The 23366-nt window shown below is 30.2% G+C and overlaps 2 protein-coding genes and 1 long non-coding RNA gene across 3 annotated transcripts; 2 read left to right on the top strand and 1 right to left on the bottom strand.

Moving 5' to 3' along the window:
- Nucleotides 1–7691: 7691 nt before the first annotated feature.
- Nucleotides 7692–9398, top strand: LOC123906884. Its single transcript, XM_045956900.1, has 4 exons — nt 7692–7826; nt 8376–8510; nt 8623–8727; nt 8855–9398. The coding sequence occupies exons 2-4, from the start codon at nt 8385–8387 to the stop codon at nt 9212–9214; spliced, it is 591 nt and encodes a 196-aa protein (XP_045812856.1). The 5' UTR covers nt 7692–7826; nt 8376–8384; the 3' UTR covers nt 9215–9398.
- Nucleotides 9399–9581: 183 nt separating this feature from the next.
- LOC123906888 lies at nt 9582–12072 on the top strand. Its single transcript, XR_006809050.1, has 4 exons — nt 9582–9958; nt 10090–11359; nt 11575–11704; nt 11803–12072. It is a non-coding gene; the product is annotated as an uncharacterized LOC123906888 (long non-coding RNA).
- A 1201-nt stretch (nt 12073–13273) lies between these two features.
- Nucleotides 13274–17367, bottom strand: LOC123906879 (metacaspase-5-like). The gene is made up of 2 exons (XM_045956894.1): nt 16430–17367; nt 13274–13849 (listed from the first exon to the last, which is right to left on the bottom strand). Exons 1-2 carry the CDS (start codon nt 16743–16745, stop codon nt 13464–13466), a joined length of 702 nt encoding a protein of 233 aa, XP_045812850.1. The 5' UTR covers nt 16746–17367; the 3' UTR covers nt 13274–13463.
- Between the last annotated feature and the right edge of the window lie 5999 nt (nt 17368–23366).

The following is a 23366-nucleotide window of genomic DNA, read 5'->3' as shown; positions in this document are numbered from 1 at the left end:
TTTGTGACAATATATAAGTAAAAATTAATTTTTTAGATTCATTGCATATTTAATGTATCTGTCTTATAATATAGACCAGATACATTAAATATGCAATGAATCTAGAAATGTGATTTTTGCTTATATATTGTCACGGAGGGAGTATGTTGCATTGTGTTACGCAGTAACTATTTTCGTTTATCCGATCATAATCAACAATCAAAATTGATTTTTGGATCTTTGATTCATGGACGGATCCAGAAACGTATCACACCGGAGGCTGAAAACTAACTAACCTATTTTATTTGTAGAGATTATTTTTGTTTACATTTTCGATGTATTTTTTTTTTGCTATCATGTTTATACGAAGTTATTCTCTCTCAATTGAATTTTTTTCATACGCACATAAATCAACAACTGAATTTTATTTATGTTCTTGTCCTCACGAGCTTAGCTCAATTGGTAAGGACATCGCATATCCGCATTTTATATGCAGTGGCCTGAGTTCGAATCCCGAACACCTCATATATTCACTTTAAAGTAGACTTTTTAGTCACTAGGCTACCTAAAAAAATAATAATAATAAATATAATTATAAATTATATGCAATATACTAGTACTAAGTATATATAGTATTAAAATTATAGTAAAATATTATATATGATATATATGTATATGTATGTAAGAGATGGAGGGGAGGGGAGCCTTGACCACTGCGCCCCACCAGATCCGTCCCTGGTTTGATTTAAACCATTCAATCTCTAATTAATGATTAATACTGCGTGTGATTGTGACATTTCCCGGCAGAAAATCCAAAATCCTATATTAGCAAGATAACTAGGACAAATGGCAAAATCCATCTTCCCGCTAATATCATCATCATATGTTAATTTTAAGAAAATGACTATAACGTCTCTTTGAGTTCCTAGCATTCCAATGAAAACATCATGGAATATTCTGATACTATACAACTAATAATTTTTTTTTTGGGTTTACTATACTAAATTTTTATTCCTTAGAAAAGAAAAAAAAACTGATAAATTTTTATATATAAAAAGAGTTTAATTGTTGTGTACCGTCAGTGTAATTTTTTTTACACATACATCCAATGATGTGTTGCCACATCATTTAATAAATATGACACATTATGTGTTTTTAATTATCATATATGATGTGTCGGTATATTATTGAACACAGTAAAATAACTTTACACCAAAGGTGCATATAAATTAAATTCATATAAAAAAGGAAAAGCCTATTTTAAAAAGTCAAACATAAACACCCTATGAATTTGATGTTTTTTTTTATCAATATGATTTTCATATATCCATGGCTTAACACAAGGGAGAATATAAATATGATGAGATGATTATATGTCAAACAAAACATACGAGAGAGCTAATTAATTCAGTTTTCCCACATGTCATGTAATGTATATGAGTATATGAGTATATCTATTAATGGAATTTAAACTACTACGTACTATACGTTGAAAAGAAGTATAAATTGTACTAAGCTTCTTTTTTTTTTTTGACACAAAATTGTACTAAGCTAGGATGTTATTTTCACGTTTCGATCAACAAACCAAAAATTATTGAAAAACACACAAAACTTTTAGAATTATTTATTATTAATGTGAGTTGTGTGCTCCATATTTTAAGAAAAGTGGAAAGAGAACTCCGAAGAGAACCAATGACCTATGAAACCGTCCTGAATACATCAAACATCAAAATTAGAACAACTTCCTTCAACCTTATTTATCAGGAAAAGTCATCAACAAAATTATCCTAATTCAACTCGGTTTAATGTCATTATTCCAAAAATGCCCTTCCTTTCAAATTCAACTATCAGTATTTACTCATTGGTAAGTATTTTTCTCTTCGAAGAATCGATGCTTGAGTTCCCAATATATGCAGAAGTTGGCTTACTTCGTAAATACTTTTGGATATTGTCGCGGCCTACAATTCGAGGATTGCTTGAAAACAATGAATTCGCCACCAAAGTTTATTAAAATAGAGAAAACATTGGGAAAACCCTTTAAAACAAAAAAAAAAAGGGGGGGTCTTTAAAACTAGATTTTGAGTTCGGGGGTCAATTATGCATAGGAAAAGTATTAGCACCCTACAACATCCGTTTAAAAAACGGCTACCCTGAATTAATTGTGCAAAAATTTATTAACTTCAAAATATGCTTATTCTCTCCTAATTATTAAATGTGAATTAAAATTGAAACGAAAAATTTGTTTTTAAATAGAGAGTAAAAAAAAAAGGGTTTTGTTATTATTGTGCTCCACAAAAGGGAGGGGAGGGAGATTTAACAAAGGGGAGGGATTAGATTTTCAAAACTTCTAAAAAATAAAAATTTGAATTTCCTACAAATAATTGTTTGAGGGGTGGGATTTTAACGAAGGGGAGAAAGGGAGGGGAGGGGGATGGAGACGAGATTGAGAGAGAATAGAGATAAATATCTTCATTTTAATGTGAGGTGAAAAATAAGTAAATCACTAATTTTGTTTTTGATTTTATATTAGATGCGGTGTAAATAATTTAACGCCCTACAAAATCATAAATAAAATTAGTAGTTTACTTATTTTTCACCTCACTTTAAAATGAACAAATCTACATCTACTCTCCGTCTCTCAATTTCATCTCCCTTTCCATTTTTGTTTCTCTCACTTTCCACTCATCAACTCATAATCCTCAAGCATTTGATGAATGTGAAACTAAAAAATTGGATAATCTATGAGAAAAATAAGTTTGAAAATATATTATATATATACACACACACTTATATAGTGCCCCCCCCCCCCCCCCACCACCACTCTAGAAATTTGGGGCTCCGTCACTGGGTATAATACATGGTACTCATATAAATTGATTGACCACATTTTGGATGACGTTCTTCTTAAGCCTCCAATACTTTCTTATGCTGTTTTGGAACTTTAGTCGTTTGTTATCAGCCTCAATTTCTTTTCCTGCTGCTTCCGCGGGGATTGTCCCGTTTGCAGCTCCGAAAACAGAATTTTTTTTCTATGGGGACAAGGATGGAGATAAAAACTTCCCCGCGGGGCACTTTGGGGAGAGGACCGGGGAAGACGCATCCGTCCCCGCAGATTCCCTAAATCCGTCTATATATATATATACACTTAACTATATTATTATTATTATTATTATTATAAAAAAAAATAACTGAAGAGTTTGTCCATTATTTTCTCCAACAACTAGCAGGACACCCGTGCGTCCGCACGAGAGTCGCGGCGTTGCCGCTCCTCACTTGGTAACATGAAATAGTAATTTATTGGAAAGTAAATTAAAAGATAAAAAAATAGAAAGGATATAATATTTGATTAAAAAAAATAGAAAAGGGACAATGGTAAAACCATTACAAAAAAACCTTAGGTATCCGTATTAATATATGAATATAAATCTTGTTAAAAAAATATATATATGAATATAAATATAGATAATGTAGAAATTATTAAAAAATAGGCTACCTTATTAATATATTAGTAAAAACATAGGTCTTGTAAAAATCAACAAAAACTTATGTCCATTCAATATATGAGTATAAATATAGTCCCGTAAAAATTATTAGAAAATAGGCAACCTTATTAATATGTTAGTGAAAATATGGGTCTCACAAAAATCATCAAAATAATTAGGTCACCGTATTAAATATGAGTATAACCCGTAAATTTGTAAAAAAAAATAGACAAAATAAAAAAAAAAGTTTCTAGGTTAATATATGAGTATAAATATAGGTTCCGCAGATATTATAAAAGAACGTGCAAACTTATTAATATGAGTAAAAAAATGTCCCGCAGAAATTACATAAAACATTAGGTCATTATATTAACATATGAGTATAAATATAGGTCTCACAAAACCCACTTGGGGTTGGTCGAGTGGTGTTGGCTTGGGCCCTTGGAGTATGCTCCTCTCAAGGTCTCAGGTTCGATTCCCACTGGTGCCAATTTCGGTGGGCTAAGTCCATACAGAGCAAAAAAAAACTCTGGCTTTAAATGGGGCCCCCGCAAGTGGGCGGTGAGATTGGTCCCCTTGGATTACTCGGTCCTAAGGCCGGATACCAAGTTTTAAAAAAAAAATATATAGGTCTCACAAAAAATAGTAAAAACCTGAAAAGTTTATTAATAAGAGTAAAAGCATATAGCCCAGTATAAATGACACAAAATATTAGATCCTTGTATTAATATATATGAGTATAAATATATGTCATGTAGAAATTATGAAAGAGAAATTAGTGAATATTGGATTTACTCTTCTCTTCCACTTGCTCGACGAAATTTGAATTGACAACGTGAATTTTATTAAAACTGAAATTAGTGATACGGAATAAATTAGTCATGTTTTAATTGGTCATTGTAAAAACAGTTTCTATGATTGTACAAAAAAAAAAAAACAGTTTCTACGGAACAGTTTCTAAGTTTTGTCCTTAGATATATTTAGTTGAATTACTTGTTTTAGAAAAATAAATTTGTTTCAAATTATTTGTCGTTTTGATAATTTAAGGTTATATTTTATCCATTATACCCTCATGTAAATTCCAAATATTTAGGAGTGGTTGTTGAAACCTTAAAAGATTTAATATATATTTCGAAAATTATTATTTTTTGGTACATAACATATTAATTAATATTTTTTGGTACATAATATATTAAATTTATTGGAAAGAGAAAAAGTGTGTGAAAAAAATTATTGGTGAATTAAAATAAGGTATAATAGGAAGATAAGGTGCAAAAACACATTTTCTTAATTTTTTTTTCTTTCCTAAAACGACAAGTAAAAAGGAACGGAGAGAGTAATATTTAGTACAAAGATAGATATAGATATATAGTTTACAAATTAACTACTAAACATTATGGAAAACTTCTTTATAAATCACATTTTCAGTTTCGTCTGTATCTTCCTCTTTTTCATCGGTTATCAATATTTTCAAGTCTTTCCTTGAAGTTATTCTTGACAGTGCAACATATAATTGTTCATGGGAGAAAATTGACTATGGAAGATATACACCAAAAATATAGGTAATTAATTCATATGTTGATTAGCGGTAAATATAATAAGAAGTGTAACTAAAAGGTTAAGGGTTTGAATCCTGGTGAGAAATTTTTTAGCATTTTTCTACTAACTTTTTTTAATAAAGACACAAAATAACCCTGAATTGATTATGTGTCAAAAAATGGAAAAGAGGCAAATTGAGAATTTGATACGTATCTTCTTTTCTTATATAGTAGATAGATATGTTGGTTCCAAAAATATATCAAATTAATTTATATGGCTTAGTGGTAAATGTAATAAAAAGTGTAACTAAAAGGTTAAGAGTTCGAATCATGTTGAGAAATTTTTTAGCATTTTTCTACTAATTTTTTTAATAATGACACAAAATAACCCTGCTTAGTGGTAAATGTAATAAAAAGTGTAACTAAAATGTTAAGGGTTCGAATCATGTTGAGAAATTTTTTAGCATTTTTCTACAAACTTTTTTAATAAAGACACAAAATAACCCTGAATTGATTATGTGTCAAAAAATGAAAAAAGGGCAAATTGGGAATTTCATATGTATCTTCTTTTCATGTATAGTAGTTTTTAGCATTTTTCTACGAACTTTTTTAATAAAGACATAAAATAATCCTAAATTGATTATGTGTCAAAAAATGAAAAAATGACAAATTGAGAATTTCATATGTATCTTCTTTTCTTGTATAGTAGATAGATTTTGAGATATTTTGGTTATGAAATTTTGTATGATTATGCATACTTTGCTATACATTATGGAATATTTTGGCTATTAGGTTTTGTATGATTATTAGTAGCCAAATACTTTTGCAATGTTTTTTGGTTATGAATGCATTGTGTGTTATTTTTATTTTTTTAAAAAAGAAAGATGGAAAATATTTGTTTTTTGTTTTTTTCTTATAAATAAAACAGGAAAAAAATAAAGGCATCCTATTGTCATAATTTTGACCGAAAAATATAGAAATTTGGTTAATACTAGATATCGGTGAATCTCCGCGACCGCGGGTATCGTGGGGGTCTACGAGGATGGGGATGAAGACAAATATTCCCCCGTGGAGAAGGGGATGGAGACAAAAATTCTCCCGCATGCACTTCGGGGCGGAGAACGGGGAAGTTTCCTCCGCACATTTTCCGCCCGTTGACATGTGCCTCTTTCTTCACAGATATTCTCGCACGCCTAAAAATATGAAAAATAACATCTATAACCAAGTCATGCCTGTATTTGAATCTCGGAGCTCCTTACAATGAGTTGTGTGCTCCCTGAAAGTATCTAGGCACGCCTTACAATGAGTTGGTTGCTTATATTTTAGCAAATCAAATACACCATAAAAAGTTAGTACCATAATTGATCGATTTATTTTTCGCAAAAAATGCGGGTAATGGGTACGAATATGAGTACTTAGGTACCCATAGGGTATGAGGACGGGTACAAAGGTTGTTATCCACGCAGGTATGATGGTGGGTACAAATATTTTTTCAAAGTACGGATACGGGGATGGGTACTACAGTACCCTACCCATACCCTACTCATTGTCATCCCTAATCTTTTCAACATGTGTCTCCTAACGTTTTAAGTATCAATGACAAATATATCCTGTAATTTTTTTAATATATTTATGAATACCAATATAAAAGAAAAATATTTATCAATATATTTCTCCTATTGTATATAAAAGTAGAATTGAAAAATATAAAAATGTTAGTTATTTGTTGGAAAAATTGAGAAAATTTAAATTAGGATAAAATTTTACTTATTTAGTGGAACAAAAAGATTAAAACTGGGTTCCTATTTATTCTTTATAAGTATTATTCATATAATTTATATTATTTTTTTATAAAAAAAAACGTTAACAAATTATTTATAACCCTTAGTCCAAGTATCATATTTGGTTATTTACTAAAATCTCCTTTTGGCGGAGATGGGTGGATTGTTAGTGTGGACGATTTGGAAGACATAATTGGAGGGCATGTATGGTTGGGTTCCATTTGTATACTTGGTGGAATCTGGCATATCTTAACCAAACCCTTTGCATGGGCTCGGCGTGCACTAGTCTGGTCTGGAGAAGCTTACTTGTCTTATAGTTTAGCCGCTTTATCCGTTTTTGGTTTTATAGCTTGTTGCTTTGTCTGGTTTAATAATACTGCTTATCCTAGTGAGTTTTATGGTCCCACTGGACCGGAAGCTTCTCAAGCTCAAGCATTTACTTTTCTTGTTAGAGACCAACGTCTTGGAGCTAATGTAGGATCTGCTCAAGGACCTACCGGTTTAGGTAAATATCTAATGCGTTCTCCGACCGGAGAAGTCGTGAGCAACTCAACATTCCTTTTACTTGTAAAAGATTTTAGTTTATAAAAACGCAGAAGAGAAAGAAAGAGTAGACACATGTGATATGGTGGAGAGAGAAATGAGTTAAGCCATCACGTGTTGAAGGAGCATAATATTACTGTGCACCATATATCGATCTAAGGGTAATTATTAGGCGGTAAATGGCGGCATAATGATACTTAAGGCGGTAAACAAGAAAGAGTGGAAGTCAAGAAAGAGAATCGGGTTTGGGCTTTAAATTATCTTTCAGCCCAAATAACTGTTATATATATATATATATATATATATATATATATATATATATATATATATATATATATATATATATATATATATATATATATATATATCTCCAGGGTTTCCGATTTTTCATTCATTAATTCATCTCTCGCTCCCTCTCTTTCGCTCCCTCTCTTTCGCTCCCTCTCTCTCTCTCTTGCTCGCTCCCTCTCTCTCTCTCTTGCTCGCTCCCTCCCTCTCTCAAGGTATGTATGTATGCATTTTCATTCTTGTTCTTTCGTTTTCAATACTTCTAGTTCGAGTTGTTTAATTCATAATCTATCTTTTTCCTTTCAATCTTTTCTCTGATTAATTGTTTAATTCATAATCTTTTCTAGTTCTAGGTTCGCTCTAGGGTTTTTATTTGTTGTTTTTAGGGTTCACGACTTTCATAATTTCTTCTTTTATTTTTCAATTCAATATATTATGATTATTGTTATTGAATTGGGGATTGTAATCCTTCTTTTCAAATAACAATTCCTCGATATACAATACGGTCACTGTTTGTGAATCTGTGTCTCACTCACGTTTCTATAAAACAACTTATTGCACAAGCGCTTATCATAAGCTGTTTTTACTTTCAAACACAGAATTAACTTTGAGTGTTACTGAAACTCTTAGGGTTTTATTATTATTATTATTATTATTATTATTATTATTATTATTATTATTATTATTATTATTATTATTATTAAATTTGTCTATCTATTTGTTTCCTGCTTTTAACAATATTTTTCTTTCATCTAATTTTACAGCATTGGATTATGGATAATCTTGGTAACATGAGATATTCTAGGGATTACTGCTTGGCTTACCGCTTGTATAATCCTGACTCGTTTATTTCGTCTAGCACCGCAAAGTGTTTCACTGAGCCTACGAAAAAATCATGGGCAAGTTTTTTCTTGTTAATGTGTTAGCAATGCTCTTGATGTTTTTGTTTATTTCTCCATATTTTACTTATTTAATATTTAATATTAATCTCTAAAATCTCTAATCTTGTAGCTTGCCTGTATGGAAGATGAGATGGAATCAGAATTTCGATTAACTGAATACGTGAAGGAGAGGCTGAAGCTGTTGCAGGAATCCGGTGCTGATCCTGAACATATTGTAAGTTTTTCTGGAAATGTTAACAAAGTTTGTGCTGGGCTTTTTAGCAATGCTTTTGCTCCAAACATTTTTAGTTTCTTTGTCCATGTTTTAGCTCTTTAATATTATTAATCTCTAAACCCCGCAGGATAGAGTCCACAATGATTTACAGAGAATGCTTGCTAGCTTGGAAACTATGAAAGCTGAAATCGAGCTTGAGAAAAAGGACATAGCTGAAGCTCAAAAACATGCAACTAAAGTTTCAAAGCAGCAGGTGAAGAGACCAAGGCAGATAGCTAAACCTGGAAAGCAGACAACTGAAGTTCCAAAGTATATGGAGATAATAAACAACACTGAAGTTCCAATGCAGAAGGTGAAGAGACCAAGGCAGATAGCTAAATCTGGAAAGCAGACAACTGAAGTTCCAAAGCAGCAGGAGAAGGAACTGAGGCTGATAATAAACAACACTGAAGTTCCAATGCAGCAGAATAAAGTGTTGGAGGCTTAAGAAGAACGTCATCCAAAATGTGGTCAATCAGTTTATATGAGTACCATGTATTATACTTGCATCTAGCAAGTGTATTATCCGTGTCTTATTATTCTTACTTATATCCTATAATTAATGTACATCTAATATTGTGTGTAATATTATGGTTTTAAATCATTATCAATGAAGTATTTGTGTTGTGCAATCTATTTCTGTTCAGTGCATGAATTCTAAAGTTATTGGATATGTGTGAAATTGTTGAGCCTTCTTGATAATGGCACAACCTGTTCATCATGGAACTACTCTGATACGAGACTTGTTACTCGTTCAGTTTATGGTACTCGATTCCTGGTATCCAACTTCTTCTAACTCTGTTCCTTCTACTTTGAAACCTAAATTGAATTTAATATTCAATTCCGTTTGTTTGTCTTGTTTATCATATAGGCATTGTTACTAGTGAATGTGAGACTGCCTAAGACTTTATTTTTCATCATGGTATGTTTTATATGGACTTATTTGAGCTTATGTACCTCATCACTTATGAGACTAGTTTGCTCTGTTTGATGGTAAGATTGGTGTCCTTTGGATTAGTTGGTCTTTTGTTGGTGATTTTTATATTTATTTTGATGATATTTTGCACCTGAAGCTGTGAAGGCTTATGAAGGAACATTGTGAGGATAGTTTGGGTTCAATCAGATTTAGGTGATGCAGTTGCATGTATTACTGCTGGTGGAATTGTTTCATTCTTGGAAGAGATTGGTGAAGGTATCGTTGGTTCAGTTTTGTCATTTTCTTCATTAACATTTCAGCATTTCAGTTAAAAGCTCACAGCTTTTCATACGTTTATTCAGTCAATGCTGAAAGCCTAATTGTGGTTTTATAAATTATCTATATAGATTCACAGCCTCTTCAGTGGAAGATATGCAAAACCTTCGGAAGCAGTGCAGGTTGTTGATGTTCAATTCGGAATCTCTGTCTCGTTTGAAAATGGTTAGTTTTAGAATTTTTTATCCACGTACATGCTTTTCACTTGAAAGTAAAATAGTAAATACCATTGATTTACATTTTTTATGAACACCAAAGGTTGTTTCATATTCAGTTGTTCATTTGAGAGTTTTTGAGCTCTTGGATCCCTTGGAACTGAGTAACTGGCAGCTTCAGGTGTAACTAGCTTGTTCCATCTTTGTTTCATGAAATGTGATATTTAATATTTTTCTTACAATAACCCAACATATTTTGTTATTCTGTTCTTTCTTTGTAAGCTGAATTTCAAAATGTTATTGAATCACTCTCTTCATTTGGAAAGGCTTTGTCCCTCTCTGCGTCCATATCTTTGAATCCACAAAAGGGTGGAAGTCAGGAATCCAATTTCCTTGTAGGTTTCAATTCAGATACCAGAGCTTAATTCTTCCAAGGTAACTAAATCTAGTTCAAATTCAGTTACTGTCATTTCATTTTTATTTGAGCTGCATTGTCTTAAATTTCCATGGTATGGATGTTGTCTTCTAGAATTGTCTCTACGTGCATGTTAAGTCTGAACTGCAACTGTTACAGTCTGAGATAATAGGGAAGACTTCAGTTTGAAGGCGTGTTTTGAACCTGACACATGTCTGTGTCTGACACCGACACATGTTACTTTCAATTTTCCAAAATTTTTATTATTGTCAACGTGTCAGTTTCATGTTCGTTGCCGGTTTCTATACTGGTGCTTCATAGATGATAGGAATCAACTTAGTATCTTTGGAAATGAAGAAAAATATGGTGTTAAATAGAATCAAGGCTATTCTATGGTTGAATTACAATGTATTAATGGAAAGTACAACGCAGAAATTCAAGTCTGAGCACTACACTCACATGCTTCTCTTACATATACTATCAGATTAACATTCTCTCACTTCTCACCTGTCCACAAGCACAACAGGCAATTCCGCTAATGCCGTTATTATTTTAACAATTTATCCACTACCTTTTACTTTGTTTCCTTGCGTACGCCCTACCATAACTATCAAAAGATTTGAATAAATCACTTACTATAGTACATTTTTTGTCCTGGTATGGGAGTTTGACCAAGCTCAGTAAAGATGGGCTTCCTGTGGTAGAATTAACATTATCTGAAGACAAGGGTGATCAGGTGTATGCTGTCACATGGGCACCAAATATTAGCAGGTAAAATTTGCATAATTTTATATACTTTTTCATCACATATATTAGTTTTACTTATAGAGCATTGCATATTCTGCCAATGAAATATTCAGGTATATGCACTGCACAGGTTATAATTAAAACTTCCTTAAAAAAAAGGTTATAATTAAATCTAGCACTGTTTTCTTTTGTAGTCAAAGAAATGTGATTTGTTACTTAATAGTATGAAATTCATGTAGACTTATATGAGATCGTTGCCGTCACAACACACAAGGGACTTTCAATATGGCACCTATAGGATTGAACCCAGATTATAATGGGAGACTTTCAGTCGATAGAGTTGCACTGTTGTCTGGTCATTATGGTGTGGTATGATTCTGACTCTTTTTTTAGTTTAGTTCTGCTTTTTATGTTGTCTTCTTTCAAACATCATGTAGATGATTAAATTGAAGTTTTGTTAAATGCAGTGCAGGCGTGGCAAATGGAGTGGGACACGAGTGGAATGACATTGGCTACTACTGGTGACGATGGAATGGTCCGGTTATGGCAATCTAATCTTAACGGCGTTTGGCATCATCAAGCTGCATTTGAACCGACTTCTTATCCACATATGGAATAAGTTTATTTTTTTGTATGTACAAATTTCATGACTTTAATTCATTTTCCTACCACCCATCTTATTATTTTCTTATGTAACAACTAATTCATACGTTAATTTAAACCTCTAGTTGAAGATATAGTCTCACATAGGCACAAACAATAACTTCCTTCTAGTTTTTATTTTAATGATAATTGCACATAAAAATATAAATTATCATTTACTTCATAGATAATAAAAAAAATAAATTCACTATAGAACTAAATCTCTTTACCTTATTTTATTTTCCCCTTGAACCAAAGTGTAAATTTATTATACAATTTTTTCTTTGCATGAATATTTTGTTTCCTTTTAGCATGTTAGACTTGTATATATAATTCCTCATGTCGAACTAATGGACTAACTTGATAGTTTTGCTTGAATTGTTTGTGTTTTTTTTTAGATACACATGTGTATTAATAATAATTTCATATGTTGTTCGTTGTTTAACTGAATTATGAAGATAACGATGAATTTTTTTCCAGTAATACCTAAAATATTTAGCCACACCGGTATTCCATGTATAGGTCCGCACCTGCATAGTTGCAATGAACATAGAGATTAGGGACCCACCGCTTGGATGGTAAGGTAACAGAGTGAAAAACTTGACTCAAAGAATGCCAACAACAGTTCATCAGAAAAATTTATCATGTTCACTCCTCCAAATTGGCCCATCACTCGTATAACGCACGAATTAGAACAAACAATACCAGGTTTTATACACACACAAAACACCATATTTGCTTTAAGATTTCAAGGAACAAAGGAGCAACACGGAGAGAGTGCACCACTGTCTAACCACACTCATTTTGAGCTTAATTTGTTGCCCAGCAAACAAAGAACAAAGTAAGAACCATTGATTGTTTTACAATTTACAAGCTTCAATTTATTAATCTTTTCTATAGCCAACTAATTCCCCAATGATCTTTATGGATACACCCTCAAAATAAAGACTTTCCAAATCCAATTTGTTACCGAAATCTTTACTTTTAAAAAGCGCAATTGAGCAACAAGCTGACTTTGAGAGGTAATAAAAAAAAAAAACAAGGGGCTGTTGTTGTTGGGGACGAGATGAGAGAGAAGAGAGAAACAAGCCTTATTAAATTAACGGTTAGATGATGCAAATCGGTGCCACTGGCAGTCGACACATCATTCGGGACAAATTTGTGATTTGGATTTTCGCGATAAGTAGGATTTCACTTTTTAAAAGATTTTTTTTTTTTTTTGTAGATAATGATAAATGAATGCTTGTGTTTAATATATTTTTAATGTAAGTATCATAATAACACAAGCATTTTGGGTAACATGGAAATATATCATTCACTTTTCGGGTGAGGTTAGAAAAATTAGGAAGAGGTCCTAAAAACACATGCATGTCATTTTAAGGTACTCCAATAAGGCCATGAGCAACTTGTTTTTACATCTTTTGACACCATTGACATTAACATTAACCAAACTAAATAACAATTCTAAACACAAAGTATGACTTTATTAAAAATGTTCAAAAATTTGTGCTTTTGCTTCTTCATCCGTGCAATATAGGCCCGGGATTTGAATGGCACCTGTCTTGCAGAGTGCCAACTTGACCTTTGTTATCAAATCCCAATATGTGATTATTCCATTTGCCTCAGTGATGAATTGTATAAGTAATTCTGTAAATATAAGACCACATTCAACTGTGCCCAAAGAAACTTGAAATTGTTGGCACGCTGACAATAATATGCCTTGTCGTTGCATTTCGCCTCGATCAACGACACTGCGTCCAATTTGCTCGTAGGCATATCTAAGTAAGCCACCACTGTGACAACAGTCAGCAATAACCGTAAACACAGCTTTACGTGCATTGAGATTTTCAACAATCAATTGCAAATGTTGTCCTGCAAAAGCACAACCACAAGTTTTTCAAAAATTAATAATATTGTTTTTACAAACTCACTTTACTTTATTTCATTTATCCGCAAAAATAGAAAATTTATTTCATTTACATAAAACACAAGAAGTACAACTTAAAAACCGAGCACAAAAAAAAATCTGCCCACAAATAATTGATAAGGTAAATCATAACATGGGTAAAATAACCGATCGAATAATATTGTTTGAAAAATTAACGGTTAAACTAAATTACTAATATAAAATGACATAAAAAATATATTTAACTAATATTAATATTTAATCCTTTTCAAATAAGATAACAATGGTAAAATTGAGAGAAAAAATTAAAAGTACAAGCTAATTAAAGTATTTTGTAAACATTATAAACTGTGAACTAAATAGACATAATTTTTAAGCTATGGAATTTAGGGCCGTTTGTTATAGATTTTAAGAAAATGGATTTTAATTTGTATTTCTAAAAATGAATTTTTTAGAAATTTTCTCAAAAATAGTAGAAGTTATTTCAAACTCATTTGACATAAGTTAAAAATGAGATTTTGATATTTACTAACTTAAATATTTATTGTTAGATATTTTACATAGTAAAAATCACATATTTTTTCAAAAGGACATCTTTCGAAAATGATTTTTATGAAAAACTATATGAAATAGCTATTTTAGAATTTTTTTTCAAAACTTTAGTATCCCAAAAAAATTATAACACATGAAATACTTAGAATTACATTTTAACATAAGCTATTCAAACAAATTTTTCATTAGAAACTTGCCTTAAAAATTTCTTTGTTAAAAAGTTATAGCAAAAATGTATTATACTATAAAAATCTATTTTTAAAAGAACTATAACAAACAGGCTCTTAAGTACCATTTACCTAACTTTTTTTTTTGTTATAAAAGATATTTTAAGCTTAAAGTTAAAATTAAGAACTTTAAAAATAAAACTAAAGTCGCTTGGTGATTATAATTTTTTTTGTGCTTTAGAAGGTATTTTTTACAACAATATTAATTAAATTCTACAACAATAAATAAATGAATAATATTAGTTAAATTCTACAACAATAAATAAATGAATAAGGAATATAACATTTTTTTTTGTCTTAGATGAAGTGGTAATTCATTGAAATTAAACTCACAAATAATTGTGAGATCCCGGATCACGACGTCCAGCCTAACAATTTCGGCAATTTTGCAAGTTGAGCCAAGACTTATGGGACTATGACATTTTTTTATTAAGTGATGATAAATAAAAGATCAGTTTAGTAGACATGTCCGTCAATCTAAAATTATTTTACAGCTACATTAAATAGGAATCAAATATAAATTATTTATGAATAAGTTTAAAATAAAAAAAAATATGTGTTAAAACGATAATACTATTACTATATATATAGCATAATTCATAAGTAGAGGTGGGAATAGGCTAGGCCGAGCTAGGCTTTGCCAAGCCTGAGCCTGGCCTGTCAAAAAATCGAAGGTCTGAGCCTGGCCTGTGGCCTATCATAGGCTTAAATTCTAGGCCTGAGCCTGGCCTTTTGAAAATCTGATGTGGCCTGTTAGCCTGTTTAAAAGTCTATTTCATATGAACATATTTAAATAAATAATTATATTTATTTTGAAATATACTTATGAACTAATAAAATAATGTTCCATTTGATATTTTAGAGAATTTGACTATATATGTCATCATATTTCAATTCTAGTTTATAATAATACATTTATATATGTTAAAAACTAATGTAGATTAATAAACTTAAATTACTTAAAAAGTTAATAGATTTATAATTTAATCAAAGTGTAAATTTTAATATATAAATAATAATCGTAATAAAAATATTATTCATGTTAACTTAAATAGGCCGGCCTAGTAGGCCTCAAAGGCTTTTTTAATGGCATGCGGCCTGACCTTTTTAGTTAAATAGGCTTATAAAAAAGCATTGGCCTGCTCTATTTAAAGAAATAGGCTGGCCTGGCCTGAGCCTATGTAGGCTAGGCCTTAAGGCCATGTAGGCCGGCCTGGCCTGTTCCCACCTCTATTCATAAGTTAAAAAAAAAATGACACCCATCATTATAATTATAATATATTTCTATAACTCCCCATATGATACACGATAATAGTAGCAATATTTATATTTATAAGTTTAAAATATATGATAATGCTGGTTATGCTGCCAGAATTTAGCAAAAAACATAAATGAATAAAAATGATGTTCCCAGCAATTCCGTCAAAAACAAATAATAATATACCAATATGTAAAAATATTAAAATAATAGATACATGGTGCTGGTTGGGTATAAGGTGACAAGTCATTGCAAATCCTGTTTCAAGTACTTTTTTTAATGTTTTTCTTCATAAAAAAAAGTACTTTAATAAATGTAGAATTTCTTCAAAATCATGTTTGACCCATCTTCTCTTTTTTTAAGTGAAAAATTGTTTAAAAAAAAAGTGAAAAAATGTTAAAAAAAAGTTTGGCCAATATAGTGGCTCGTGGGTTTAAATAGAATGTACAAGTTCACCGTAGATCTAATTGTGGTTGCAAAAATAAAAACCTACATTTTACGAGTTTTACCTGTGATAGTCAAGTTATCATACATTTTAAGAGCTGGGTAACCTTTTTCAAGAATTCCATGTCCAGCATAGTAGAATAGTAGAACATCTCCCGATTTAGTCATTTCTTGAAAACAATGTAGTTGTCGACGTATTGCATCATAGCTGACTTCATGAGGCTTGCTGTTTTTGTCATCAATGATTTTACAAATGTCTTGGGGAAGAAATCCACAATGCTTGGTTATGCATTCTTCGAACCGATGACAACTAATATGCGAGTCAATCATATCCGGATTATTAAATTTCAAAGCCACGAGTAATGCTCGTTTTTTTCCCATGTTGTCGAAAAAATTGTGAAGGAGAAGTTTGTGAAGGAGAAGGAGAAGAAAGATAAAAAAAATTTACAATCAAGAACTATTATAGCAGCAAGGGACTGAGTTTCTGATATGGAGAATTACTACAAAGGAAGAGGAGAAGGAGGGGAAAGATAAAAAAAATTATTATCACTCACCGTGACTATTATAGGAGCAAGAGATCTGGGTTTTTGAGATGGAGATGGAGCTTTAGGATCTAATACATATGTTTTAGGACAAAAACAAACAAGTGGGTAATTGAGTTGTGGTTGAAAGAACAAATACAATTATACAGAAACAAATCATGTAAAACAAAGATTAAGTGAAGTAATGGAGTAGTAGTAGATAGTTGAGTGTTAAGAGTAGAAACAAACAAGTACTAGTAGTAGTACAATAATAATAATAATAAGTGAATAATAAGTGTGATAAAATGATGGAGAAAGTAATAAGAGAGAAAAATATTTTCTTTACTTGTTGATGTGTTGGACAGTTTGCATGAACAATACGCATGGGATAAGAGCGTATTTATAGAGCTTTCAATTTAATTTCATGCGTTTTCTAGTTTCTCAATGCAACTCGGTGAAAAATTAGGAAGTAATGGAGTAGTAGTAGATAGTTGAGTGTTAAGAGTAGAAACAAACAAGTACGAAGTAGTACAATATAATAAATGAATAATAAGTGTGATAAAATGATGGAGAAAGTAATAAGAGAGAAAAATATTTTCCCTCAATATTTTCTTTACTTTCTTTACTTGTCGATGTGTTGGACAGTTTAATTTCACGCGTTTTCTAGTTCTAGTTTCTCAATGCAATCAATCACTCGGTGAAAAATTATGATTGTACTTCAACTCATGTATTCTCTGTCTTTTTTTTATATACTAGTACTATATTTTTTTATGAAATGTTTTTTAGTGAAATTTATTTTGATTTTTTATAGGATGCTTTTTTCAGTGACATATAAACTGTCACATAATGCAGTCACGGTTCAAATATGAAAAATAAATAAATTAGAAAACAAGTTAACAAAAGGATTAAATTTCCCCAATTTATGGTTGTAAGAGATTAAAAATGATGTCTCGTGTGAGTTTAGTTCGACATTGTATTATATATTTGTAAAGAGTTTGAACTTTGATTATTTCACTTATCTATCTTAAATGATGGAAATTCTAACCACTAAACTATTCATATTTTAGTAAGAAACCATGATGGATTTTCCCTCAATATTTTCTTTACTTTATAACTAACAAAACTATTCTTATAAATATGAAAATGGAAAGTACTAGTATTTATCAACATATATATAGGATGAAAGGGAGTATTTCTTTTTTAGAAAATTGTAGTGTAGTACTAGTTTGGATAAGAGAGATTGAATATAATAAACGATTATATTTTCTTTTCTTTTTCGAATGAGTAAACAATTATATTTTGTCTTAATGTTTGGTGTGTCATTATAGATATCAATGACTAAATTTCATACTTCCTCCTCCCAAATTATAAGGGAAAAAATAAAAATCACACTTACTAAAAAAAAATAAAACTTAATAATTTGAAATAAGTTTTTGTGGGTTTTCCTTGAAATAAGTTGTACGAGAAGATGTAAAATCAATTTTTATTGATTGTTGTTTATCGAGAAAAGTGGATAGAGAGAAAAAATTAAATACAATTTTCATTTAATTTTATGAGATTAAGAAAAAAAACATTTTTAAAAATGGTTTTTCCCTTATAATTTGGGACAAAAAAAAAAGTTTTTCCTTATAATTTGGAGTGGAGGGAGTATTTTCGAACTTTCAAAAATTTACGATTTTGACCCATTAACTATTAAAATAGTATTTTTGACCCCTCAACTTTTATAAATTTGCGGTTTTGACCTTCATACCAAGTAACATGTGACAAGTCACCATTATTTATGAGAACTATTGAGAACCATTATTTATAGAGAAGAGAAACTATGTGCCAAATTTGTTGCTCCCTTTTTGGTTTTGCTAGTGTCCCAATGTGAAGCGTAACCCATTATTTCAAATCACTTAGCTTGGACTTTCCATGCCCAAGTTTACATATAATTATCGCATTTGGGTATGAGTTGATCTTTGCACCTTTACTTGTATGAATTGAAAGTTGAACCTGATTGTTTTGTTTGGCTTCTAAATGAGTATACTTTTGTATTTTTGAAAAGAGAAAAATCAATGTAGAATGAACCACAGACTCCGACACGGACACCGCGACACGACACATACACCACGATACTACTAATGTAAAAAATATACTAGGACACCGACATCACTACATATTTATAAAACATATAAATTGAGAATCAAAATATATATATGTAAATCTAATTTGAGCAAGTTATTTTTTTAAAAAAAGTTTTAAAACAAGATACGATATTATTTTACCTTATTTATCCATCTACGATCAAAAAAACTAAAAATATCATAATCAAAATGTAATGTCTTCAATCCTTCATCGATCAATATTGTTGTTTCTACAAATCTTTAACTCTTGTAGATATATCTGATATATGCCCAAGGAGAGTATAAACAAATAAAAAATAATTATTTTTGGGACACTTGTCTTACACGTGTCATACGAGTGTCTTACAGTTGTCGGACACTGATCAAAGGATTGTCAAACTAAAGGAAAAATTGAATTTTTTCCGACACCGATATGAGCTATCCGACACGTGTCGGACGAGTATCATACAAGTGTTGAATACCGACATGCCTAATCATAGAGGTGTCGGTGCTTCCTAGGTGCAAACTAAATTTTTGGAGCTGAGTTAAGTTCATTACCATCTCCATCAGATCAATACCATATTTTACCTTCATTCTAAACTAATTTTATACTTATTTGGCCGTTGGAGTCAATGGAGGATATAGGACCCTAAGCCAGAGGTGTGAAAAATGTTAACTTTTATTTTTATTTTTTTTTAATTTATAGATGAAGTGACAAACATGAACGAAAAACATACACAACTTTGAGATCCAAAATTCAAGCTTTTAAATAAAAGTGTTCAGCCTAAAAGTATTGACATTTTCAATTTAACTAAAACTTATGAACAACTTTTTAACAAAAGAGAAAATAAAAATAAAAATCAAGCGAAGTGAAGTAATGAGTAGTAGTAGCTGTCAAAAAAGGAGAATGTTAATTTGTGCTCTTAAGGCACATGTTAAGAAAGCAAAAATAGAAATTATTAAATGCTAATTTATGCATTTTGACTTTTGAAGCATTAAATTTCTTGTATCATTAAATGTTGAATTTCTATTTTGGTATATCTTAACATGTGCTCTAAGGGCACATGTTAACAAGACCCGTCAAACAAAAAAGAAACAAACAAGTACTAGTAATAGTACAATATAATAAATGAATAATAAGTGTGATAAAATGATACAAGTACTAGTAGTAGGACAATATAATAAATGAATAATAAGTGTGATAAAATGATACAAGTACTAGTAGTATGACAATATAATAAATGAATAATAAGTGTGATAAAATGATACAAGTACTAGTAGTAGGACAATATAATAAATGAATAATAAATGTGATAAAATGATGGAGAAAGTAATAAGAGAGAAAAATATTTTCCCTCAATATTTTCTTTACTTTCTTTACTTGTTGATGTGTTGGACAGTTTGCATGAACAATACGCATGGGATAAGAGCTTTCGATTTAATTTCACGCGTTTTCTAGTTCTAGTTTCTCAATGCAATCACTCGGTGAAAAATTATGATTGTACTCAACTCATGTATTCTCTGTCTTTATATATATATATATATATATATATATATATATATATATATATATATATATATATATATATTTTCATGGAATGTTTTTTGAATTAAGATTTACAACCTCCGTCCCAAAATATAAGTAAAAATAGTCAAAGAAATTTGATGTATTTGGTTAAAGATTTGAACTAAATACATTCACTTTTATTGACCACTTTTTGCTTATATTTTAAGACGGAGGGAGTATTTTGATATAAGATCAATCATGTTTGGAGACAAGCCAACCGAGTATCTCATTATCTTGCTCAGACAACTCGTTTAATTGCTACTCCCTTGGACCTACAATGAGTGACACATTTTGAAAATATACTATTCATATATCTTGGTTCGACCATATTTTTCTACTAATAAATAAAAATAAATATTAGCATATAAGATGTTGTTGGATTCGTCTCGATCAGTGTTTTCAAAATATCAAATTTTTATTATTATACAATTAAAAATATTAATTGTCAAAGTTATGTAACGACATACATGAAACAATTCATAAGTCTTTCTATGATCACTCACAATCACATTTATTTATTTTTAAGAAAAAGGACCACTCAAATGGCCCATATCATACCGTATAATATAGTTAAATGTATTAAATTCCATGAAGATTGGATACGGAAACAAAAGGATGACAAATAATGAACATCAACTTCAAAATAATGTTGGTAAAAAATTAATTGTAGGGTAGTGCGTGATATAACTACCCCATTAAAATATATACTCCCTCCGTTCCATATTATAAGAAGAAAAAAAACCACTATTTCATGTATCAAATTATAAGTAAAAAAATTATAGACTTTTTTTTAGTCAAAAAAAAAAATTATAAGTAAAAAAAATTACTTTTATTATTTTTAAGATAGACTTTTACTTAATTTATTCCTTTTTTTTTCTTCTCATAATCAATAACCAATAAAAACTCTTTTTACATCTTCCCATAAAACTTATTTCAACAAAAACACAAAAAGTCATCTTAAAGTTATCATATTTTACTTTTCTAAGTGTAAATTTTTTTTTGGAAAATGCTAGCTAGTGCCCCTGGGGCACTGATTAAGGAGCTAAATAAGGTATGAATATATTGGAAATTGTGTAATCTACTTTTTATAAGTATAAAAAATGTTCTTTTCAATACAAAAATTACTCATTTTAGTATTCTTAACTAGTGCCCCGGGAACACGGGTTAACATAACCTTTTTTTTCTTTTCTTCTTATATTATGGGACGGATGTACTTTGTATATATGGTTGGTTATGGACAAATTAATGCAGATAATAGAATGCAGCTAAATGAAATACGACTAACTAAATGTGAACCAGAAATCAATTACTAACAAGAGCTTTAGCATAATGCAAGAGCTTTGCAAAATGCAGTATAGCATTTAAACATTTCTTAACTAACAATTTTAAATGTGAAGTGTATAAACTAAATATGGGGGACAAATGTTAGGGAATAAAAATGCAATTTAATAAAAAGAAATACATAAACTAAATATGAAAATATTGTTTTGAAAATTCTGTGATTAATTATTTAAAATTTGTTTTTTCCAACACAGAAGTTATATTTCTTTTTAATATCTTAACACATTTTTTTAATCGTATTCCTTCCGCCCCAAATTATCAAATCATTTTGAGAAAAAAATTGTTCCAAGTTAGTGTTCTCTCTCTTTCTCTCTCATTTCGATTCTTAATTTATCTTTCTCAAACCATTAATAAAGGATAATTTTGTAAAACAATTCATAATATTTTTTTTTTCATATGAAATTAATTACATTTCTTATATTTTAGGACGGAGCGAGTATTTTGATTTAAGATCAATCATGTTAGGAGACAAGCCAACCGAGTATCTCATGATCTTGCTCAGACAACTCGTTTAATTGCTACTCCCTCGGACCTACAATGAGTGATACATTTTGAAAATATATACTATTCATATATCTTGGTTTGACCATATTTTTCTACTAATAAATAAAAATAAATATTAGTATATAAGATGTTGTTGGATTCGTCTCGATCAGTGTTTTCAAAATATCAAATTTTTATAATTTTTATTATTATACAATTAAAAATATTAATTGTCAAAGTTATGCATCGGCATACATGAAAGAGTCAACTAGATCACCCTTTTTGGAAAGGAGGTAGTTCATAAGTCTTTCTATGATCACTCACAATCACATTTATTTATTTTTAAGGAAAAGGACCACTCAAATGGCCCATATCATACCGTACAATATAGTTAAGAATTTAATTTATATGCACCGTCAGTCTAAAGTTATTTTGCACATGCGTCCAATAATATAGTGACACATCATGTATGGTAATTAAAAACACATGATGTGTCACATTCATTAAATGATGTGGCAACGCGTCATTGGATGTATGTGTAAAACAAAATTACACTGACGGTGCACAACAATTAAACTCTATAGTTAAATGTATTAAATTCCATGAAGATTGGATACGGAAACAAAAGGATGACAAATAATGAACATCAACTTCAAAATAATGTTGGTAAAAAATTAATTGTAGGGTAGTGAGTGATATAACTACCCCATTAAAATATGTACTCCCTCTGTCCCATATTACAAGTAAAAAAAATCATTTTTTTATGTCTTAAATTATAAGTAAAAAAATTTACTTTTATTATTTTTAAGATAAACTTTTACTTAATTTATTCTCTCTTTTCTTTTTCCCATAATCAATATTCAATAAAAACTCTTTTTACATATTCCCATAAAACTTATTTCGACAAAAACACAAAAAAATCATCTTAAAATTATCATATTTTACTTTTTTTTATTGTGAAATTTTTTTTCCTTATATTATGAGA

This window comes from Trifolium pratense, linkage group LG2 (genome assembly GCF_020283565.1).
Source record: "Trifolium pratense cultivar HEN17-A07 linkage group LG2, ARS_RC_1.1, whole genome shotgun sequence".
Classification (NCBI taxonomy): domain Eukaryota; kingdom Viridiplantae; phylum Streptophyta; class Magnoliopsida; order Fabales; family Fabaceae; genus Trifolium; species Trifolium pratense.
The sequence above is the reverse complement of the archived record's forward strand: the minus strand, read 5'-3'. Positions and strand labels throughout refer to the sequence as shown.